This window comes from Dipodomys merriami, unplaced genomic scaffold (genome assembly GCF_024711535.1).
Source record: "Dipodomys merriami isolate MVZ:Mamm:240054 unplaced genomic scaffold, mDipMer1.0.p SCAF_62, whole genome shotgun sequence".
NCBI lineage: Eukaryota > Metazoa > Chordata > Mammalia > Rodentia > Heteromyidae > Dipodomys > Dipodomys merriami.
Window position 1 is genome coordinate 6851433 of NW_027206202.1, and position 23691 is coordinate 6875123.

At 40.8% G+C, this 23691-nt stretch overlaps 2 protein-coding genes across 2 annotated transcripts in view; one reads left to right on the forward strand and one right to left on the reverse strand.

Annotated features, from left to right (window-relative positions):
- Window positions 1-3136: 3136 nt before the first annotated feature.
- On the forward strand, window positions 3137-14708 carry Thumpd1 (THUMP domain containing 1). Its single transcript, XM_070004386.1, has 4 exons — window positions 3137-3410; window positions 6113-6299; window positions 7195-7443; window positions 9956-14708. Exons 1-4 carry the CDS (start codon window positions 3177-3179, stop codon window positions 10366-10368), a joined length of 1083 nt encoding a protein of 360 aa, XP_069860487.1. The 5' UTR covers window positions 3137-3176; the 3' UTR covers window positions 10369-14708.
- Window positions 14709-16316: 1608 nt separating this feature from the next.
- The window catches only part of LOC138815093 (acyl-coenzyme A synthetase ACSM4, mitochondrial), a 29092-nt gene continuing 21717 nt past the window's right edge, over window positions 16317-23691 (reverse strand). Inside the window, exons 8-13 of the mRNA XM_070004387.1 lie at window positions 22546-22626; window positions 22316-22417; window positions 21515-21642; window positions 21302-21401; window positions 19107-19226; window positions 16317-16642 (exon numbers count right to left, since the gene is read on the reverse strand). Coding sequence (XP_069860488.1) covers window positions 16556-16642; window positions 19107-19226; window positions 21302-21401; window positions 21515-21642; window positions 22316-22417; window positions 22546-22626 — 618 coding nt within the window. The 3' untranslated portion in view covers window positions 16317-16555. The remainder of the gene's footprint in view (window positions 16643-19106; window positions 19227-21301; window positions 21402-21514; window positions 21643-22315; window positions 22418-22545; window positions 22627-23691) is intronic.

The window sequence follows — 23691 nt, forward strand, 5'->3', positions numbered from 1 at the left end:
GCTAGGATTATAGGTGTGAGCCACCCACGCCTGGCTTCTAGTGAACATTTCTACTATTAAATACAGTTAAAACATTTCTATGTAACTACCATGCACAAGGCACTATATTAGATACTGAGGATGAAAAAAATAAGAGTTTAAATCTGCTTTCTGTGCTTAATCCACAACAATTCCAATGTAACAGACTTCTTCACAAGCATTCGAACACTTGCAGAAGTCTGAGCTGTCTGATTTCAACCAATGAAATTCTGAAAAGAACTGTACTGAAAATGTAAGTGAAAGTATAAAATAGAATAACAATAACATTTTTGAGAGTCATGTAGATCAGGAATGAGAATCAGAGGGTATTGGCTATGAGTTCATTTTGACTCTATCAGATTACCTGTTTTAAGATTTTGTAGGGAATTAAATCTGGTTCAACTCTGAAGAATAATTGGGGTATGTATGGCAAGTACTCAGTCCTCTGAAATATTCTGTAAAAGTAGCATTTTTCTAATGATATCAAAAAGTTAATACAGTATAGTTATAATGTTAATAAAGTTAACATATGCTGAGGCTCTGGGTAAAATGACTACCAAGAGGGAAATGGAGCTATGGCTTAAGTGGTAGAGCACTAGCCTTGAGCAAAAGCAGCTCAGGAACAGCAACTAGGTACTGAGTTCAACCCTGAGGATTGGCAATCCAAGAAAATGACAACTAAGAAAGCAGTATAAGCTGGACACCAGTGGCTCACGCCTGTTAATTCTAGCTACTCAGGAGGCTGAGATCTAAAAATCATGGTTCAAAAGCAGCCCAGGCAGGAAAAGCTGTGAAACTCTAATCTCCAATAAACTACCAGAAAACCAGAAGTGGTGCTGTGGATCAAGTGGTAAAGTGCTGGCCTTGAGCTAAAGAGCTGAAGGACAGTGTTCATGCCCAGAGTTCAAGCCCCAGAACTGACAAAAAAAGAAAGAAAAGAAAGAAAACAGTATGAAATACTCAACACCTGCCAACATTTATGGCTGTCAGTCAAATAGAAACTTATTCTGGCAAATTTGAGTGGAAATGGAATTTACTAGGAGCCTTTTAGGTAAATGTGGGATTATAGGGGAAGCTGGAGGAGCAGGTGTCAATAAGGAGGGGTAGGGGAGGCTGGAACCAGCATGGATGATCTAAAGAATGTGCTTCTGCTACCCCTGCTGGAATGCTGCTGCTACCTGTGTCCACTGGTAGGAAGCTATGACCACTAGTAGGAAGAACACCCGATGGGTCCACCTTCTTTATACATTTTCCTGAGTTCTCACAATCAGATCAAGGCACCAAGTTGTTGAAGCTGAGTTGATGTGCCCACAACAGATTGAGAACAAGTAGGAAATGATATTTGAACCTTCCAAAGTACAAATGGGAGCCTGTATCCCATTCAGATAACTCACTGAAAGATTCCCTCCCACCAAAAAAACTAGGAGGTTCATTCGTAGGTTACAATAAATATGAACCCCAATTTAAATAATAGGTAAACTACCTATACATAAATATGGTTTATGCTTTACCTCAGTCTTCCTTTGCTGGTGACAGAATCTGGTTATTTTGCTGTTGAGTTCGAAGGAGTAAATAAAAAGACATCTTTGGAAAACTCTTCCCTAAGCATCTAACTTTATAAAATCCCTTCCATAGCTGGCCAGAAGGGAACTAACCAGGATTTAGCATTTTCCTTTGTCCTTTTTGGCTTGTGTAATAGCACATTAGTACTTTTTATCAGGAATGCTAACTATAGTGATAGGCCAAAAAAAAATCCAAAAGAAAATGTATTTCACATACATAATGAAAAACGCATTTCAGTATCAGGCTGCTTTCCCTCCTCTTAATATTTTATGTTATATGTAGCAGTTAAATCTCAAAAAAACAAGCTAACTCCCAAATTAGCAGGTAGAAATAAATAATAAAAACCAGAACAGGCTGGCACACCCCTCTAATCCTAGCAATTCAGGAGGCTGAAATCTGAGAATTGCAGTTCAAAGTCAGCCTGGACAGGAAAGTCCATGAGACTCTTCTCTCCAATAACCACCAGAAACTTGGAAAAGGAGCTATTGCTCAAGGTAGAGGGCCAGTCTTGAGCAAAAGAGCTCAGGGACAGCACTCAGGTCCTGAGTTCAAGCCATATGACCATCACCAACTTTTGTCAGAAGCAAAGTGTGATTTTTCTATTCAAACCAAGGCCTTCAGAACAATAGAAATGCCCCAAAATGTCACTGTCACTTATTTCACTGTTGTCAAACAAAAGTAAAGCTACTAACATAAGCATATTTTACAATCTTAAAATGTTTAATGTTCTCATAATGTTAAACAGTTGTGTTTGAGGAAGTGATTCAAGTGGTAGAGGGCTGACCTAGCCAGCACAAAACCCTGCATTCAGTCTCCAGTACCACAAAAAGTGTTCAGCCAGTTTTCTAGATTTTGGCCAAGGCTCTTTATCTCCCTGCCTCCTGAGCTCTGAGGATTGAATCCAGAGCCTCCTGTTCTACCACTTGAGCCATGGTCATACCTTCAACTCTCCCAACTTTTTAGCTTGTTTTTGAAATGAAGTCTCCCTTCCTTTGCCCGGACTGGCCTAGGGCCTCTATTCACCTTCCCTGTCTTTTAAGTACCGACTTCCTTGGATTTTAACATGTCTTACTCTGATTGGGTTTTCACCATCACCGAATTCCTCACATCTTATATGTGCTGTTTTTCTTTCTATATCTTTAGTCCTGTCACCTGAATACAAGAGGGAATCCCACAGAACTCACACGTTTTAATAGAAAAAAAAATTTTTTTTAAAGCGTGGTTTAGAAGGACCCAATGACTCCTTGGTCCACTGGAAGGGCGATGAATGGCACCTTGCTCTGCTAACGGTCCCAGTCTATGTACTGTGCAGAGCACATCAGGTAAATAAATACTGAATACAAAGGAGTAAACGGACAGGTTCCTTCAAAGCAAAGTTTAGGCCTTGTTCCAATATTCGTGTTGGTTTCACCGGCCACGAGTTCAAGCAGGAAACCTCGCGAGAGGTGGGGGCTGCTCCTTCCTTCATTGGTCGCGGGCGGGCTTTAGGACCCAGTGTCTGGCGGAGGGGGGCGGGGCGGGTTAGGGCCGCTCGTCGCACACTTGTGACGTCACCAGCCCTCGTCGGGGTAGCTGAGGACCCCGTGGAAAGAATCATGGCGGCGTCAGTTCCGCAGCCGCCTCCTCAGGCCGTGAGCGGGAAGCGCAAAAACAAAGCTCAGTACTTGCAAGCCAAGCGGGCTCGGCGTTGCGACGTCGGCGGTTCGCGGCAGCTGGAGCCGGGGTTGCAAGGCATTCTTATCACCTGCAACATGAACGAGCGCAAGTGCGTGGAGGAGGCATACAGTCTGCTCAACGAATACGGTGACGACCTGTATGGGCCTGAAAAGGTACCGGCCTTGGTTTGGGTCCGCGGGCCGGGAGGCTTTCCTAAGTGCAGGGTCAGGAGGAAGGCCGCTACCTGTCACGCAGCTATCCGTGTTACGCATGCGTGCTCTCGGGGGCGGGGCCGTGGCTTGCAGTATTGCGCATGCGCTTGGCTAGCGGCCGGGGCCCATTGTCGGGGGGCGTGGCCTATTCCTTTTTTCTTGCCGCTGCTGTCGCCACCTGGCGGACTCGGGGGTGCTGGGGGGCTGCTGAGCTGCCGGCCGCTTGGGCTTCTCTTTCCGTCTCTTGTCAGGGTAGCCCCTATTTGTTCATTGCTAAATTCGGGCCAGTTATGCGCTGAAGAATTTTCAGAATCGAACTTCACAAAACGATACTGAGAAGGTGGCTCTAATCATGTTTTTGTACTAAGCCACAGTATCTTAGAAGTACAAGTCGTTATGTCGAAAAATGAACTTTACAACTTTGGTGCGGGAGGGGGGAGTGGTAGCGGGGAGGATTGGGTGGGGGGGAGGGGGGGAGGATGGGAAGGGATGGGAAGGGGAAACTAAGGAGGAGGCTACAAGGCTTGATAAGAAATGTACTCATTATCTTGCCCATGTAATTGTAACTCCTCTGTACAGTATTTTCACAATAAAAAAATTAAAGAAGTAGTGAGTTTGGTACTAATGCGCATTGTTTCTTAAATGCACGTAAAAATACATTTGGAAAACTAAAACCTTTGTTCCACTACTACCGAAAATCTGTTGTTCGATTGTAATTTACGGAGAGGACTTAGAGACTGCACCAGTACACCCAAAGAACTAAGTAAAAAAAAAAAAAAAAAAAAAGCCCATTATTAATTCCAGCTCCTGGACTGACGTGGGCAAATTATTTAATTTTGCTGAGCCAAACATAAAAGAGAATGGTAATATTTTGTAAGGTTGGCTAAAATGTTGCTTACATACATGTTACATTTTGCCATGTAAAAAGGCTCCTAAAATGTACGATGATGATTAGTAGTACCGCATTGGAAATGCCATAAGTAGGTCAGAGAACTGGTCAATGGGTGTATGTTCTGTCTATACTGATACCTGAGCCAGATCTCACTTGGCTTTGAGCAAGGCCTTGCTCTGTAACCCAGGCTGACCTCCTTATTGTGCCTCCCTAGTGCTGGGATTACAGGTATGTGCCACCATATTCTGTTCAAGCAAGTTCTTGAATCCTTCTGTGATCTCTTCCTCTGTAGAACAGTAATAAGGTTTTTTTTTTTTAATTAAATAGTTGTACAAAGGGGTTAACTTTCAACATGTCACTTTATACTACATAGTTATCATCATATACATAAACTATATACATAGTTTTCATCATTCTCCTCCTTCCCAACCCCACCCCTTCCCTTAATTTTCCTAGTTTCATTTTATATGCATTGAATATAGGGTAAGAGTTTTTAATTACATTAAGTGTTTGCTTCTAATCCCACCAAAAGGAAAATATCAGGTACAAAGATATGATGATCTTACAGTCCACCCTCATGTGCTTCATCTGGGGAACACATTTTTCAACGTGCCAGTCTGTCAAAATGTTTTGAAAACAATTTGCACTGGGCAGTATGGGGATTTGAACTAAGGGTGTTGTGCTTGATAGTTGAGCATTCTACCTCTGTACCACATGCAGTCCTCTTTTGCACTCATTATTTTGACAATGTGTATTGCTTCCTGCTTGTTCATATGCCTGGATATCTATCTGCATATTTATACGTTCCATGAAACTAAATGATACATGCATGCTGTTATATCCAGACATTGAGATGGGTTTGTGGATTGACAAATGTTTGTGAGGGGGATAGTACCAGGTCTTCATGTCAGGATATCATGGTCACTTGCTTGTTTGTTCATGGTGTTCTATCAACTGAACCATGCCTCTAGTCCAACTTTTTCTGTTTAAGTGGAGATGGAGTCTTCTAGACTTTTCTGCCTGGACTGGCTTTGAATCGTGATACTCGAGGTTTCAGCCTTCTGAGTAGCTAAGACTACAGATGTGAACAATCAGCACTTGACTTCTGCAAGGGCAAGGAGGTGGGGAGAGGGGGAATGGGAGAATTGTTTGTCCTGGGGCTTGAACTCAAGACCTGGGTGCTGTTCCTTTGCCTTTTCACTCAGGGCTAGTGTTGTAACACTTGAGCTGCAGCCCCACTTCCAGCTTTTTTCTGGTTAGTAGGAGTCTAGGACTTTTCTATCCAAACTCACTTGGACAGAAATAATCAGATTTCAGCCTCTTGAGTAGCAGGTATGAGCCACTGGTGCTTGGCTTACTGAAAACATTTCCAATGATATTTACCACAGTCTAAAGGAATTAATTTCTTTTTTTTTTTTTTTTTGCCAGTCTGGTTCTGGGTGCTGTCCCTCAGCTCTTCAGCTCAAGGCTAGCGCTCTACCACTGGAGCCACAGCGCCACTTACGGCTTTTTCTGTTTATGTGGTGCTGAGGAATCGAACCCAGGGCCTCATGCTTGCAAGGCATGCACTCTACCGCTGAGCTACCTTCCCAGCCCCCAGGAATTAATTTCTTCCTCTACATTTTGGATGCAGTGTAGTCTCAGTCTTCAAGAAGTTTATTATGTTTTTAGTGGTGTCTGTCTGCCAATGGTAGTTTCACACGAGTAGTTAATTATAATGTCTGGGCTTGAGTTATTGTGTTACTGCTATTTATTAATTTTATGTAAACAGTTTGTAGAAAAGGATCAGCAGCCCTCTGGAAGTGAGGAAGATGATGATGATGATGATGATGATGTGGAGTCTGCCTTGAAGAAAGAAGTTGGAGATATAAAGGCTTCTACAGAGATGAGGCTAAGAAGATTCCAGTCAGTGGAGAGTGGAGCAAATAATGTAGTCTTCATCAGGACACTTGGGATAGGTATGTCTAACTTAAACTTTTAAGATTATTAATGTCCTAATACATAGCCATCTCCCTATTTCAGAGAACGAACACTTTGTACAAATGGCTTCCTGGGCATGGCCTTATTAATCATTTGATTGTAACTTTATTAACAGTGGGTACTTAGGAGAGGTGGAATAGAGTAGTGCACATAGCATTACATTGAGAGTGGAAACCTGGCTCTGCCACTTATTTGTGTGTAATTTCTGGCAGAATGAGAATGCATATTCTGCTGGAAAGAAGCGCTGCTGGTCAGTTCCAGCCAGTAGTTGCCATTTGTGGGAACATAGGGCTGGATCTTCTGGTTTTTCAAAACACTGGAATTCTAGAGAAGTTCTTTGGGTTTTAAAATGTGGTCAACTAATAACCTTAAACACTGATTACCATTAAACAGTCTTTTTTTATTGGTTGTGGGTCTTGAACTCTGAGCCTGGGCACTGTCCCTCAGCTCTTCAGCTCAAGGCTAACACTCTACCATTTGAGCCACAGTGCCATTTTGGATTTTCTGAGTGGTTAATTGGAGATAAGAGTCTCACAGACTTTCCTGCCCAGGCTGGCTTTGAACTGTGATTCTCAGATCTCAGCCTCTTAAGTAGCTAGAATTATAGGTGTGAGCCACTGGCGCTGGGTGAAGTAAGTACTTTTTAATGTTTGTTACTCTGATAATTGCTACTGTTACAGGAAGACTGTAGTGGTTGGATAAATCAAGATATAAGAAAAAAAGATTAACTTTGGTAACTTCTGGAACAGTTGTTTTAAACAAAGGCATGAATAGTGAAAAAAGATAAACATCAAACAAAGTAGGCACTGAAAAAACAGTTGGGAGAAAATTGTTTGTGTTGATTTTTTTTTTTTTTTTTTTTTTGCCTTTCAGAGCCAGAGAAACTGGTACATCATATTCTCGAGGATATGTATAAAACCAAGAAAAAGAAGACTCGAGTTATTCTACGAATGTTACCGATTTCAGGCACCTGCAAAGCTTTCTTAGAAGATATGAAAAAATATGCAGAAACATTTTTGGAACCCTGGTTTAAAGCTCCAAATAAAGGGACATTTCAAATTGTATACAAGTCCAGAAACAATGGTCACATGAATAGAGAAGAAGTTATCAAAGAATTGGCAGGTATGTCTCTTACAGTGATTTTACACAGGTGTACTATGATTAGCACTTGTGTTTGGCTTTGGTTTTGTTTTGTCAGTCCTGGGGCTTGAACTCAAGGCCTGGGCACTGTCCCTGAGTTTCTTTTGCTCAAGGGTAGCACTCTACCACTTGAGCCACAGTGGTACTTCTGGCTTTTTCTGTGTATGTGGTCCTGAGGAATCGAACCCAGGGTTTTATGCATGCTAGGCAAGCACTCTACCACTAAGCCACATTCCCAATCTAGCACTTATTTTTAAGGTTTTTTTTTTTTTGTCAAGAATTAAGACTTGTATTCTTCTATGTAGAACAAATACATTAAAATATCAAACAATTGATTTCAGTTTGTTGAATATGAGGTTTGCTGGTTGTTAACTTTCTTTCCCCCAAATAGAGATTGAATTTTCTTTGGGAATTTATTTCCAAATACAGTTGTCTCTATACTCATGATAGGTAGTAGATTGTTCTAAGATCCCTTACAAATACCAGAATCTCAGGTCCCTTATGTAAAATGTTGTACAACTGCATCTAACTTACTTGCACATCCTTCTGTGAACTTGCTGTTTTCTTTTTTTAAACAGGTTTCTTTTTTGTTGTTGTTTTGTTAGTTGCAGGGCTTGTACATAGGGCCTGAGTGCTGACCCTGAGCTCTTTTCCTCAAGGCTAGCACTCTACTGCTTTTTAAGTTATAGCACCACTTCTAGTTTTTTGGTGGTTAATTGGAGATAAAGAGTCTCAAGGGTTTTCCTGCCCAGGCAGGCTTTGAACTGCAATCCTCATATCTCAGCCTTCTGAGTAGCTAGAATTACAGTTGTGAACTATCAGCACCTAGCTTAAAATAGATTTCATTGTGACCTTTTCACATGTGTGTTTACAGTATTTTTGGGTCATATTCACCTCCCACTCATCTCCCTCTGTTACATTACCCCCACTCCATTCTCTTCCAGCCCTTTTTCTTTTTCTTCCTCACCGTCTTCTTCAGTTTCTTTTGACCTAGATTATGCATGTGAGAGAAAACACATTATACTTGTCTGACTTGTTTTGCTTAACCTTATTGTCACTGTTCCATGCATTTTGCTGCATGACATAATTTCATTCTCTGTATGGCTGAATAAAATGCTTGTGAATATATACCACATTTTCTTCATCCACTCCTGTGTTGATGTCATCTTGGCTGATTCCATAACTTGGCTGTTGTTAGTAGTGTTGCAATAAACAGGAGTATACAGGCAGGAATATCCATTGTTTTTTACTTATATGGTGTTGTAGGACCACAAGATATTTCTTTCAGGGTTTTTTGTTTTGTTTTGTTTTGTTTTTTGGTCGATCATGGGGCTTGAACTCTGGGCCTGGGCCAGGGAGCACTCAACCATTTGAGCCACAGTGCCACTTCCAGTTTTCTGGGGTTAATTGGAGATAAGAGTCTCACTGACTTTCCTGTCCAGGCTGGTTTTGAACTGTGGTCCTCAGGTATCAGCCTCCTGTGTAGCTAGGATAACAGGCATGAGCCACCGGTGCCCAGCAGTTTTTGTTTTTTTTTTTTTAATGAACTTCCACACTAATCTTCAGAAAGATTACAGTAATTTACATCTTTACCAACAGTGTTTAAGGGCTCCTTTTTCCTTTACATTCTCAGCACTAGTTCCTTGTATTCTTTTAAATTATATGGTTGTTATCTTTATTTGTACAAAAGGGTTACCATGCAACAAATCTGTTTATAAGTATAGAATGTTTTGATCGCTATCACCCCTTTCATCATTCTCCCCCATCCCTCCCAACCTAACCTCTTTCTCAAAGCAATTTCAATAGGCTTCACTGATTTTTTTTGGTCGGTCATGGGGCCTGAACTCTGGGCCTGGGTGCTGTCCCTCAGCTCTTCAGCTCAAGGCGAGCGCTCTACCACCACTTGAGCCACAGCGCCACTTCTGCCTTTTTCTGTTTATGTGGTGCTGAGGAATCAAACGTAGGGCCTCATGCATGGTAGGCAAGCACTCTACAACTGAGCCACCTTCCTAGCCCCACTAATATTTTTTAAAATTTGCATACTTTAGTTTCATTGTGACATTTTCATACATAAATACAGTGTACCCTGATTGAACTTGCCCCTCACTTGTACTTCCTTATCTTCTTTATTCCTTAAAACAATTTAAACAGATTTTATTGTTCTGTTTTCATACATGCATATTAAGTATTTTGACCCTATTTGCCTTCTTGCGTTTTTGGTCCTCTCCTTCCTGATGACTTTTCTGATTATTTTAATCCAAGGTTGAACTTGTGGGTTGCAGGGTCCATTGATAATGAGAGGCCAACTCTATTCTTTTTAAACATGGCAGGATCTCACTTGTGTTTACTTATTGAATGGACTTGGGGATTTTGATGTAAATTCATATATATCCTGTTTTAACAAATCCCAACAGAAGGAGATGAAAAACTTGTTTTATTCATAAAGTGTAATAATATCTTTCTCAACCTAAGTGTTTTCTTATTCTTGTTACAGGAATAGTGGCCAGCCTCAATTCAGAAAATAAAGTAGATCTCACCAATCCACAGTACACGGTAGTAGTAGAAATTATCAAAGCCGTCTGTTGCTTGAGTGTTGTGAAGGATTACATGCTGTTCAGAAAATACAATCTTCAGGAGGTGGTGAAGAGTGCTAAAGACCCATCACAGTGTCATCCACAGCTGGGAAATGGGAAAGAAGTAAAATTGCAGCCTGGCAGCAAATTAAATCAAAATGATGCAGCAGAAGGAAATGGGAAGAAACAGGTGGTATCAGAGGATTGTGAAGAGCAAGGTCAGCCAAAACCAAGGTCTGAGATAGAGGTATTAGTGAAGGAAGAAGAGGGTAAACCTGAGACTGCAAGTCAAATCACAGATGAATCCAAGTCAAATGATAATGACTTCTCATAGACTTCATTTTGTATTGGAGACTCTCAGCTGGAATTCTATGAGATTATACTGGGGTTTCATGTAAAATTCTGGCATAAAATAGTTTGACTTTTGTGTGCTTCATAGTGTTGATCTTAGCAGTACTGATCCCTGTTAACTCAGCCCTGTTAGCTTAGTAGTTTCCTCAGAGCTCTTACAAACCTGTTTGGTACATATGTTATCTATCACACTGGAACGTGTGGTAGACGGATGATGTGCTGATTACTTTCCCTCTTTTTTTTTCCCTGCCAACTGACTTACAGGAGTGAACAGTTACTGAGAAGTAGAAAACTAGAAGGAAAGTTTGATTTTAAGGCAATTTCTTTTTTCAGTGTGCTAAAACTCAGCAATAGCCTGCCAATTCTATTATAAACATTGCAAAAATGGCTTGTGTAAATTAGAAGTGAATTGTTTTGTGATGGTTTTGTACTTTGTGTTCTTGTTTAGTTATTCTATCCCTTTTTATATTTTATTAATGCTTGTAATGAACAAATATAATGGTCCATTGCTACAGTTTTGAAGGTACAATGTGATATAGAAGAACCACGTCAGCATAGACCTGTCAACATTTTTGATAAGGTTAGTGGTGACAAATTGCAATGTTCTCCATACATTAGCACGACAAAGGATAGAAAAATTCTCTTAACAATGAAAACTATGTCTCAGGATTTTTATAAGGACTCATAATCCAAGTTGTTCTATCCAATATGCATGATCTGTGGCATGCGGCTTAGAGATCTAGCAGATGTTTCAACAATTGTAACTAAATCAGTTATTTGGCAAGGATCATGATTATCCTAAACAACATTTGGAATATCAAAATAGAGAAAAGCTTTTGTTGAAAAGGTCAACTAAGTAGAAAAGTTTAAGAAACAATTAAAAATATTATTATAAAGGTGATGTACAGAGGGGTTACATTTACATGTGTCAGTTAATAAGTATATTTTCTCTTGTACAATTCTCTCATTCTCTCCCATTCCCTCCTTCCATCTCCACCTTTGAGTTATTCACTTTCATCAGTGTCCAGTGCTCTCTATTGCTGTACTTTTTCACCCATTTTTCTAGGAAGGAAGCCAGTTTTAAGATCTTAGAAAAGAAAACGTTTCATATTTGGTCAAAATTAAATGCCAACATTAAAATACTAGGCAAATGCACAACTTTATTGTCAGCTTAATAAGTTGATTCTAGGGATATGTCACATGATACTAAAGAGACTTTGTGAAATCAGTCCAGCCTCCCAATCTGGGTTTGAGTTGATAATATATTTGTCATGCTGTAGCATTTTTAAGATTTATAAATAATGATGGAATGAAAAGCCTTTTCTGTTACTAGAAGTGTGTCAAGGTGCAGGTGTGGGTGTGTGAATGAGGGAATTTTGTGTGTGTGACAGGGTCTTGGTATGTAGTCCATGTTGGCCTAGCTCTTCTGATCCTTCTGCCTCAGTCTCTTTGAGTGTTTTACCACTTCACTACAGGCATGCACCACTTCATCAGAAAAGCCAATATATAACATTGTGTATGTTCATATTTGAACATCAAAGTCATTATTCTCCTGGAATGCTATCATCTGTATCATTTGTATTCTCATCAGTAGGGAGTCAGGTCCATGGTAGTTTTGCCTAACTTAAAAAAAATTAAAATAGGGGCTGGGAATGTGGATTAGTGGTAGAGTGCTTGCCTAGCATGCATGAGGCCCTGGGTTCAATTCTTCAGCACCATATAAACAGAAAAAGCCAAAGTGGTGCTGTGGCTCAAGTGGTAGAGCGCTAGCCTTGAGCACAAAGAGGCTCAAGGACAGTTCCCAGGCCCTGAGTTCAAGCTCCAGGACCAGCAAAAAATAAAATAAGTCCCGATATTGATCTCTATAGCAAGTGTTCCCCCTCCTCCCCCCTGAAATGCTGCAATAAAAACAACAACAACAAAACACTTGGAAATGAAATGCAGAGAATTTTCTGCCAGGCATGTCCTTGTAATCATGCCTTTTTGGGAGGAGGCTGAAGGATCACTGACTCAAAGCCAGCCCAGGTAAAAGTAACAAGGCTCTATCTAAAAAAGGAAATCAATAAGGATTGTGATGGTAGAGTGCTTGCCTAGCAGGGGGCAGGTCCCTCTGAGATTAATGCCCAGTGTCAGCCTCTCCTCCAAAAAAAGAAAAATATATAGTACTTGAGGTTATAGATCAAGTGGTAGAGCCCTTACCATGTACAAGGCCTAGGGTACAGCCCTCACTTCTGTTGTGAATGAATGAGTGAGTGAATGAACAAAATAGTTAATCATTTATGCAAGGGTGTTTAAAATTGAATAAAGTCAGCCAGGCACTGGCTAGGTACTCAGGAGGTTGAGATCTGAGGATTGTATTTCAAAGTGAGCCTAGCCAGGAAAGTCTAAGATTCCATTTAACTACTGAAGAGTCAGAAGTGCAGCTGCGGCTCAAGTGGCAGAGCTTTAGCCTTGAGTTAAAAGCTCAGGGACTAGCCTAGGCCCTGCGTTCAAGCCCCAGGATGGGCACCAAAAAAATAATAGATAAGAGTCTAAACTAAAATCTGGAACAAGAGCACATAAATGTACATCCAGAAATCCAGTGGCTTATCAGAGGAAATTCTGCAACAGGATATTTTTAAGTGGAAAGTTAACTTTGAAGAACTTAGTATGTCAGGTCTTGCTAGTGTTTGACAAGGAAGAATGGTACAGAAACTAGTCTATTGAGCAGATATTTCTATTCTAGAATCAGGCCAGGCATGGTAACCTATGCTTATAAACCCAGCACTTGGGACATGTTGGCTAGAGCTTTGAAAGGTCTAGGTTAGCTTAGGCTATATGGATAGACCCTTTCTCTAAAAATAGCAACAAACAAAACCCCCAAAGTAAGAATCTTCGGTTGTGGAAGGAAATGGATGGCAAGTCATTTTCAGAGCTTCTAAAGAAGGTCTTAGAATGTTTCTGCAGCCCTGTCCCTGAGCTTCTTTTGCTCAAGGCTAGCACTACTACTTGTGCCACAGGGCCACTTCAAGCTTTCTATGTATATGTAGTACTGAAGAATCAAACCTGGAGCTTCATGCACACTAGGCAAGCACTCTACCACTGAGCAACATTCCCAGTCCCTCTCTGTTTTGAGGGAAGAGAAAGACACTATTTTAGTCTGATCTGGATTTCTCTGAAAGAGTATCTTTCCCCTTAGTGTTCACACTAATATCCAGGGGCTAGCAGTTCCTTGCATTTGAAGGTGTCTTCATGGGTCCCTCCCAGGTGAAATTTTTGGAAAAAGCATTATGAGACCAGTGGCATTGCAAAATAACTAGACTGAGAGCATGTAGGGGTTCTCACAGAGGGGCTAAAAAACTGGTTTGGGAGTTTGGTTTATTCTCAAATTACAAAAAAAAAAAAAAAAGGAAATGGTCTAAATGTCAAGGTTTCCTGCATAAGTAGGTATGTTTACTTAATGACTAGTGAATATAAGAATGTATTTCTACTATTATAGCTAGTGGCTATGCTTGGTAAGCCAGACTAGCTGGATTTGGGAAGGACTGAGAACAGGCAGGACCTTGCTAATATAAATGGGACTGGAATTTCCTTAAGCATTAATGAAGCTGAAGTCATCTAGCAAGGGTGAGAGTTTTAATATCATTTGAGGGAATAGAAGAGATAGGGTCTTGCAAAGGCACTGGTGATATATCGGTCATATGACTATAGAACATAAAACCCTGCAAATGATTGTTTGTTTTGAGATGCTGATACTTCACAGATGTTAATTTTTCTTATTTTTTGGCAGTACTGGAGATTGAACTTGAAACTATGTATGCTTGCTATACAGATGCTCTTCCTCTTGAGTCACCTCCAGACCCTTTTGATTTAGTTATTTTTCAGATAGAGTCTCCCACTTTTTGACTGGGCTGGACACAGGCACATAATCTTCCTACCTGATTCCTGTTTAGCTAGGGTGACAGGTGTGAACAAGACATTCCTGGCTAGTTCTTTGAAATAAAAATCTAACTTTTTTTTTTTGGTCTGGGCTGTTCTCAACCAGGAGCCTGCCATCTCTGCCTCCCAAGTACTACAAATTTTAATTTTATAGTTGGCTGTTTATTGCCTTTTGTATTTGATAAGACTTGAGAACTGATTGCTTTTTTTTTTTACTTTCCATTTGTTTGTAACAATCATATTTGCTTTAATTTTAATTTTTAAAAAATTGTCAATTAAAAAAGAAAAAGAACTCCAGTGTTGTGGATTTCTGAATTTATTTTTGCTAAATTATTTTGTTAAACTTGGTATTTTAAAACATGTTTTTGGTATAAATTAAAAAATAACCATGTTCAAATGTTCAAATGTTTTTACTTGTATTTTGCTTTGGGTACAGCCAAACATATGTTTTCATAGTTGCTGATATATATATATATATTTTTTTTTTTTTTGGGGAGGTGTCTGGTCGTGGGGCTTGAACTCTGGGCCTGGGCATTGTCCCTCAGCTCTTCAGCTCAAGGCTAGTGCTCTACCACTTGAGCCACAGCACCACTTCCAGCTTTTTTCTTTTTGCTTATGTGGTGCTGAGGAATTGAACCCAGGGCCTCATGCATGCAAGGCAAGCGCTCTAACCACTGAGCCACCTTCCCAGCCCATTATTTTTAAAAACTAAGATAAATGTTTTCTGTAAAGATTGGTATTGTATGTTGTTTTCTTCCTTTTACCAATGTTTATACCACACAAGTCATAAAATGTCAAATTACATTTTAAAAATTATGTGCATGGTTTTAAAAAGGAAAGATAAAATTTCATTTAATTACTCTTGAATAACAAATAATTAAAAAAATCCAAGCTTCAGATATTTTACAAGATTTGCTCTAAACGGAAGTACAACAATACAGCTGGATGCCAGTGGCTCATGCCTGTAATCCTAACTACTCAGGAGGCTGAGATCTGACCATGGTTTCAAGTGAGCCCTGGCAGATAAATTTGAGAGATTCTTTTTTTTTTGGGGGGGGGGGTGTGGTCATGGGACCTGAACTCTGGGCCTGGGTGCTGTCCCTCAGCTCTTCAGCTCAAGGCTAGCGCTCTACCACTTGAGCCACAGTGCCACTTCTGGCTTTTTTTCTTTTTGCTTATGTGGTACTGGGGAATCGAATCCTCATGCATGCAAGGCAAGCGCTCTACCACTGAGCCACCTTCCCAGCCCCTGAGAGATTCTTATCTCTAGTTAACCAGCAAAAAGCCAGAAGTAGAAGTGTGGCTTAAGTGGTAGAGTGGTAACCTTGAGCAAAAAAGCCAAGGAGAACAAGAGACCCTGAGTTCAAGCCCCAGAGCTGACACACACAGCAACAGGCTCTGGTAGCTCATGCCTGTAATCCTAGTTACTCAGAAGACCCATTGTAACAATGAGATGTACAAGACACTGGAAAATGAACCTTACAACTTTTGGGCTGGTGGGGGAGTATTAGGGGAGAGGGGGAGGGAAGGGATGGTAGGGGAAAAACAAAGGAGGTAACAATGTTCGGTAGGAAATCATGTGTTCTCATTACTTATGTAACTGTAACCCCTCTGTACAGTATCTTTACAATAATATAATCTATGTACCTATAAACAAAGACAGATCTGATGAACACAGTTCAAAGCCAGTCTGAAAGGAAAGTCTGAGACTTATCTCCCACTAATAAATGACCAAAAAGCTGAAAGTGGAGCTGTGGTTCAAGTGATAGACTGGTAAGCCTTGAATGAAAAAAGCTCAGGGGGCAGCACCCAGGCCCTGAGTTCAAGCCCCAGGGCAGGCACACACAGAAAAAAAAAAAAATTATCTACTGGCCTTTGAATTATTTGTGCTTTTCATCTTAACATTTTTTTATTCACCTAAAGCATTGAAGTTATTAAGCTGAAAAAATTCTGTATTGAACATTTTTCATAGTTTTATCTTTATTACAGATTAATCAGGGCAAGATAAACAGATCCATTGAACACTGTCCCCTTCTAAGTAATCATTTGACTTTTGTTATTTTAAGTCCTTGCTTTGTCAGTTTGGTCACAACAGTAATCTCCAAGTATGATTAAATTCTTTTTAGTTAAGTACAGAACAACTCAGTTTTCATCCAAGAAAAATCTTACATTTTAGGAGAGTAGTTACTAAATCTTCAGAAATGTCCTAGAGCAAGTACTGAAGGAAGGCAAGCATCAGTGCTCTTATCAAACTATGCTCGACCCCATTCTTGTTCTCGTAACACGTTGCGTTTGATTTTCCCGGTGATTGTCTTTGGGAGTTCTTTAACAAATTCCACCTAATTAACAGAAGAACATATGAAACCTTAGATTCCACTTTGATTTCTTCCAACTCTCAATGTTGTGAGCACCAGAAACTGTTATGTTCATATAGGAAGGACAATAGTACATGACATTCCATTATGCTGTGTGTGTGTGTGGGGGGGGTACTGGGGTTTGGACTCAAGGTCTTAGTCTCATTCAGTTTTCTGGGTGATCTTGCACTCTTACCACTTGCGTCACACCTCTATGTTCTATTGTGATTTTGGAGTTCACGTGGACTTTTCAGCCCAGGATGGCTTTCAACAGAGATTGTCCAGACCCCAGCCTCCTGAGGGGGCCAGGATTACAGGTGTGAGCCAGTCATCATAATGATTTTTAGTGCAAACTCCTGCTTTGCTAGACGAGCAGAGAATAATCCCTTGGCTTCTCCCTAGGCCTCTTCTGCTCCAGAGAAACAGAGGTTAAACTTAAAATTTCAAGAAAACAGAGGTTAAACTTAAAATTTCAAGAAGTTCCTGGCATTGGAGGGGTGTGTGTGTGTGTGTGTGTGTGTGTGTGTGTGTGTGTGTGTGTGTGTGTGTGTGTGTGTGTGTGTGTGTGTGTGTGTGTGTGTGTGTGTGTGTGTGTGTGTGTGTGTGTGTGTGTGTGTGTGTGTGTGTGTGTTATTCTAGGTCTTGAACTCAGGGCCTGTGTGTGTGTGTGTATGTGTGTGTGTGTGTGTGTGTGTGTGTGTGTGTGTGTTATTCTAGGTCTTGAACTCAGGGCCTAGGTGCTATTCCTTAGCTCAAGGCTGGTGCTTTATCCCTGGTGCCACCCCTGTACTTACAGTTTTTGCTGGTTTTGGAAATAAGATTCTCATGGACTTTCCTACCTGGGCTGGATAGAACCATGATTCTCCAATAACAGTGTCTGGAATAGCTAGGATTAGAGTCATGAGCCAATGGCACCCAGACCATTGAAGGCTCTGAGAAGATTTTAAAGATAATTTGGAGTATATACAGCTTTCTTGTACCCTGAGTTGATCATAAAATCATGTCTATTTTTCCTTTTCTCTAAATGAGTATATGTGTTTATAATGCATTCAAACTTATTTTCTGAAAAATCTAAATGTTACTCATTCAGTTTAATGGAGAACTTGTTAAAATGGTTCATATGTTAAAAAATAAATTATCACTGGGTACAGGTGGCTGAGATCTGAGGATCACCAATTATCTACCAATTATCTACAGTTAAATACCAAAAAGCTGGAAGTGGAGCTGTGGCTTAAGTGGTAGAGTGCTATCCTTGAGCAAAACAGCTCAAGGACAGCCCCCAGGCCCTGAGTTCAAGCCCAGGACTCACAAACACACACACACACACACACACACACACACACACACACACACACACACACACACAATTAACTGCCATTTGGTTGAAATGATGGCAACTGAAAGGAAACTGGAAGATCAGTCAACCATCAACCAGTAGGGCTCCAGAGTAGAAGAAACTGCAGTACCATTTCTCTGTCTTGATAAAGAATTTTCCTAAAGTCTTTTTTTTTGGTCAGTTGTGGGGCTTGAACTCTGGGCCTGGGCACTGTCCCTCAGCTCTTCAGCTCAAGGCTAGTGCTCTACCACTTGAGTTGCACTGCCACTTCTGGTTTTCTGGTGGTTACCTGGAGATAAGAGTCTCACGGGCTTTCCTGCCCTGGCTGGCTTTGAGCCACAATCCTCAGATCCCAGCCTCCTGAGTAGCTAGGATTACAGGTGTGAGCCACCCTCGCCTGGCCTAAAGTCTTCTTTCAAAGGAAATTCATAGGTCTTTGGATCCTATCCTTTAGAGTCTTAATCTAGGCCACCTGATATTTAAATGAGGGCCCTTTAAATGTATAGGGGCATTAAGGTAAGATTACTGGATAGATGGATCCAGTGCCAGTCCTAAAAATAAATTTATTGTATATTTTTTATCACCATTCCCTAATTCCTAATTAGTCTTACAAAGATTCTAGTGTTGGGCTGGGTGCTGGTGGCTCATGCCTATAATCTTAACTACTTAGGAGGCTGAGATATGAGATTCGAGGTTCAAAGCCAGCCTGGGTAGGAAAGTCCATGAGACTCTAATTGCCAATTAACCATCAGAACTGGAAGTAGAGCTGTGGCTCAAAGTGGGTAGATTACTAGAAGAGCAAAAGAGCTCAGGGACAGTGCCCAAGCCCTGAGGTCAAGCTCTACAACTAATAAAACAAAACTCTTAGTGTTAGTAGTTTAGAGTTCATAAAATTTCTAGTTTATCAAGCATTTGTAGTGCCCTAATGCAAAACATTTTATTTTATTATTGTCTTTTAGTAGTTGTGCAGCAAAACATTTTAAGTCGAAATTCTTGGCTACACAAGCTGAAAAGTTAATTTCTATTACACAATGACCTATTGTAAAGTTAAAATCCAACAAAAGTCTATCTTCTGGGTTAGACTTTGATTTGGTAAGGCAAACTTATACTTGCCTTTCTTGGATATTTGTAAGGTGCAGTTGATTTTTTCACATGATCCTGAAGCTCAAGAGTTAACTGCTCAGGGTTAGATGATTTGAAGGGTGCAGATAAGACAATAAAAGCTTTCACCACCTGAACAGAAAAGTCAATTAGTATTGCCATTTGCTTTTCAGACACATGAAGGGGTCAGAACTACTGCAGAATATAGACACTGACTTAATAGCACATACACACAGAGATCGCCTCTGAACACAGCTGAGTACAATTATAAAGTAAGGTTTTGAGATGGACATAAATGGGCTGTGAATGTGAAGGGGGCTAAGTTATATTTATATGTCACACCCTTAACACTTCAAAGAGAAGTGCACCAGCACTGTAATCCTAGCTATGCAGCTGGCTGAGATCTGAGGATTATGGTTGAAGCCAGCTGTGGCAGGAAAGTCCCTGGGACTCCTATCTCCAGTAAACACCAAAAAAGCTGGAAGCAGAGCTGTGGTTCAATTGGGTACATTGCTAGCCTTGAGCAGAGAAACTCAGAGACAATACCCAGGCCCTGATTTCAAGCCCCAGAACCAGCATAGAGAAAAACAAAACAAAAACAACAAACCAAAACTCCACATCCCAAAGAGCAAATCCTGTACAGTGTTCAGAGGAAGGTCAAAGGTCACTTCCACTTGAGTGCTGCTTTTAAATTGTTTCCACTTGCTGAGTCTTCAGGAAAACTTCCATGAGGAAAGGGACATTTTCCTCCTTTCCATACCCTAGAGCTTCCTAATCAAAGGCTATGTGTGTCATCCCTGTCATTAGGTTTAAATAGGCTGGTAAGACATATTTGAGGACAATCTTCTGTGAGAAAATGTATTCAGAGCTCCATGACAATTATGCAGACAGTGAAATTTAATGCAGGCATTGTTCTCTCTCTCTCTTTTATTTTATTTTATTTTTTTATCGGTCGTGGGGCTTGAACTCTGGGCCTGGGCGCTGTCCCTCAGCTCTTCAGCTCAAGGCAAGCGCTCTACCACTTGAGCTACAGTGCCACTTCTGGTTTTCTGGTGGTTTATTGGAGATAGGAGTCTCACGGTCTCTCCTGCCCGGGCTGGCTTTGAACCGCGATCCTCAGATCTCAGCCTCCTGAGTAGGATTACAGGCGTGAGCCACCAGCACCCGGCTCTCTCTCTTTTAAAAGGAATACTGTGGAGTATTATACTATCTCTGGTGGGCTTGACACGGACCCTTACTGCCAATGACAGGCCTATGACCCAGGTCTGTCTAGGTGCAGGGTGCTGTCCCTGACCTTTGTGCTCAAGGCTAGCATTCTACCACTTGAGCTATAGCTCCATTTCCAGTTTTTTGTGGTTAATTGGTAATAAGAGCCTCACAGACTTTCCTCCTGGGGATGGCTTTGGACCATGATCCTCAGATCTCAGCCTCTCGAGTAGCTAGGATTACAGGCATGAGTCCCTGGTGTCCAGATCATACTTGCTAGGGGTGTGGTCTAAAACAGGCAAACAAAATCTTGAGAGTTATTTGAAACAGTTGAAAAGAAAGCTTTCTCCTTTCTTGGAAGGAAGGAGAGGGGTTAAGCTGTATAACAACAAATTAGAGCTTGATTTATGTAACTGTAATCCCTCTGTTTTTAGCATTTTCAAATAAAAACAATAAATTAGAACTTGCTGAGGTGAAGGCAACACAGCAGAGTTAACTTCACATAAATACTTAATGCAGCAATTGCTGAGTACAGCTCACTTACATGAGCTTCCCAAAATTATTTTATTTATTTATTTTGTCGGTCATGGGGCTTGAACTCTGGGCCTGGGCGCTGTCCCTCAGCTCTTCAGCTCAAGGCAAGCGCTCTACCACTTGAGCTACAGCACCACTTCCGGTTTTCTAGTGGTTTATTGGAGATAGGAGTCTCATGGTCTTTCCTGCCCAGGCTGGCTTTGAACCGCGATCCTCAGATCTCAGCCTCCTGAGTAGCTTCGATTACAGGCGTGAGCCACTGGCGCCTGGCCCAAAATTATTTTATAACAAGTCAGTTTGAGTTGAGTTCTGTTACTTGCTATCCAACCAAAACAATCCTCATCTTCTTGTACTGATTTCCTGGGATACATTTGTGTTACATGTGTGCCTTAATTTTTGCTGTAGTAAAATAAGGACACAACTTGAAAATGTGAAATTGCTGCCTTAGTTAAAAATATTCATTGTACCTCTCCTCGTATTGGATCTGGACTACTGACAACAGCTGATTCCACAACTGCTGGGTGCTCAATCAATGCACTCTCCACTTCAAAGGGTCCGATGCGGTACCTGCAGAGGAAAAGGAGTTTGTGATCATCACAATCCCCAGGTAGGAGATCACCTGTTCTGAAACCTGCTCTGAAACCTGCTCTTTCTTTCTAAGAGTGGAAGAATGTACAAACCCAGAGGATATAATGACATCATCAGCTCTTCCAACAAACCAAAAATAGCCATCACTGTCCATCACTCCTCGGTCTCCAGTGACATAGAAATCTCCTCTCATGGTGGCAGCAGTTTTTTCTGGATTATCCTAGGAATCAAAGATGACATTTGGAGATTCATTTGAACAGACTAGAAGTCAGTGTGGGACACCCATTAAGTGACTAGCATATTATTCCTCCTACTTTAAATAGAAATTATCTTTCTTTTGTGTGAGTATGCCGGTCCTGGGGTTTGAACTCAGGGTCTGGACACTGTCCTTGAGCTCTTTTGCTCAAGGGGAGGGCTCTTTTACTTGAGCTACCTCTGCACTTCTGGCTTTTCTTGGTAGTTCCTTGGAGATAAGAGTCTCACAGGCTTTCCTGCCAGGGCTGGATTCAAACCATGATCCTCAGATCTCAGCCTCCTGAGTAGCTAGGATTACAGGTGTGAGCCACCAGCACTTGACAAAAAATTGTCTTTTAAAGATAGTTGTTTTTTAAACATAACCTATAAAGGTCTATGGACCTCTATGGACCCTGTATTCTCTTCCTCCCCAACTGGTCTACTTTTCCTTTTGCAGGACAACCATTACATAAATTCTTATTTGTAGAATGTAATCTTTACTCTCAGGAGATAGATGATATTCTCCTGATTTTGCAGCTGATAAAAATGATGTGGGATTTGTCCTTTGTTCATTTGTTATAAAGCAAGACATGGTGGATATGAACCTTGAATCTATGTCTGTATTGAAGTATTACTAGCCCTTTCTACGTTTTTCATACCACATATTCAGAGAAGAAACAGAAGGGCCGTGTGGACTTTAGTCTGAGGGCAATTTCCCCTTCTGTGCCAGATGGTAAAATATTGCCATTTTCATCTATAATCTAAAATGAAAGAAATAATTTATGTTCTTACATTTTTTTCAGAAAGAGAAAACGAATTGAATAAAAAAACATTAAAACATTTGAAACATTCTTCTTTGTTGAACCAGTTAGATGTTTTCTCAACCTACCTGGACATCATAGGGTAATACTCCTTTCCCCATGGAGCCTGGCTTAATTTCTTGTCCTTTCTGATTGGCACAAATTATTCCCTGTAGAGAGGACATGTTTTACATAAGTATGCGGAAATTCATTTTCTTTCTCTTTTTCAGTGCTAAGGATTGAACTCAGGGCCTTATGTATGCGAGGTATGTACTCTACCACTGACTGAGCTATACCCCCAACTCAGAAATTCATTTTCTGTGGCTTGCTTATATCTTGACCATGAAACTTCAGATTCAGGTTTTTTTTTTTACATATTCTCAATATGGAAGATCATCTTCTGAAGCATATTATTTTATGGTTTAGTAGTTCATAAACTTCGTGTGCATTAGAATGACTTATTCCAATCCAAGGAATTTGTTGGGAGATTTGAGAATTTACATTTCTACTAAATTCCCAGGTGATGCCAATGCTGCTGGGTTGAGGATCACACTTTGAAAACTACTCCTTTTAGACTCTTTTTATGTACACTTCAGAATAAAGTCCCTACAGAGGCTGCCAGAGGTCCTTTTTTAGTATAGTGGAAAGATGAACCGCTCAGTTCTGAATCTCACCAACCCCTAACACACCTTTGAGATTTTTCTTGTGAAGGGAAGAGGCAGTGATACTGAGTAACCACAAAATTCTACTTTTGCTAAACCTGATTGGGCTATTTACATGTCTTGGTAATTACTAAGAAAGCAAGGTATTTCTGGGAAATTCTATAAAAATTTTGAGTATGAATGGGCACTTCAGGGGTTCTGTTATCAATCTTGGGGGGCTGATGGGGCCCCAGATACAGTCATCTCTCTATGTGTATGGGTTCTACACCCTTGGACTCAACCAACCCTAAATTAGAAATATTCAGGGGAAAAATGTGCGTGTATTCAATGTGTTCTGGAATTATATGCCAGTATTTTTTAAACAACAGCATAGGGCTGCGAAGGTGGCTCAGTGGTAGAGCACTTGCCTTGCATGCTTGAGGCCCTGGGTTCGATTCCTCAGCACCACATAAGCAAAAAGAAAAAAGCCAGAAGTAGCGCTATGGCTCAAGTGGCAGAGTGCTAGCCTTGAGCTGAAGAGCTGAGGGACAGCGCTCAGACCCAGAGTTCAGGCCCCACAACCGGACCCCCCCC

Excerpts from the sequence above, each read along its gene's own strand:
- Thumpd1 (XM_070004386.1), top strand. The coding sequence starts at position 3,177 with ATGGCGGCGTCAGTTCCGCAGCCGCCTCCTCAGGCCGTGAGCGGGAAG. Across the intron at positions 3,411-6,112 it reads ACCTGTATGGGCCTGAAAAG|TTTGTAGAAAAGGATCAGCA; the intron begins GTACCGGCCTTG and ends TTATGTAAACAG. Across the intron at positions 7,444-9,955 it reads AGTTATCAAAGAATTGGCAG|GAATAGTGGCCAGCCTCAAT; the intron begins GTATGTCTCTTA and ends TTCTTGTTACAG.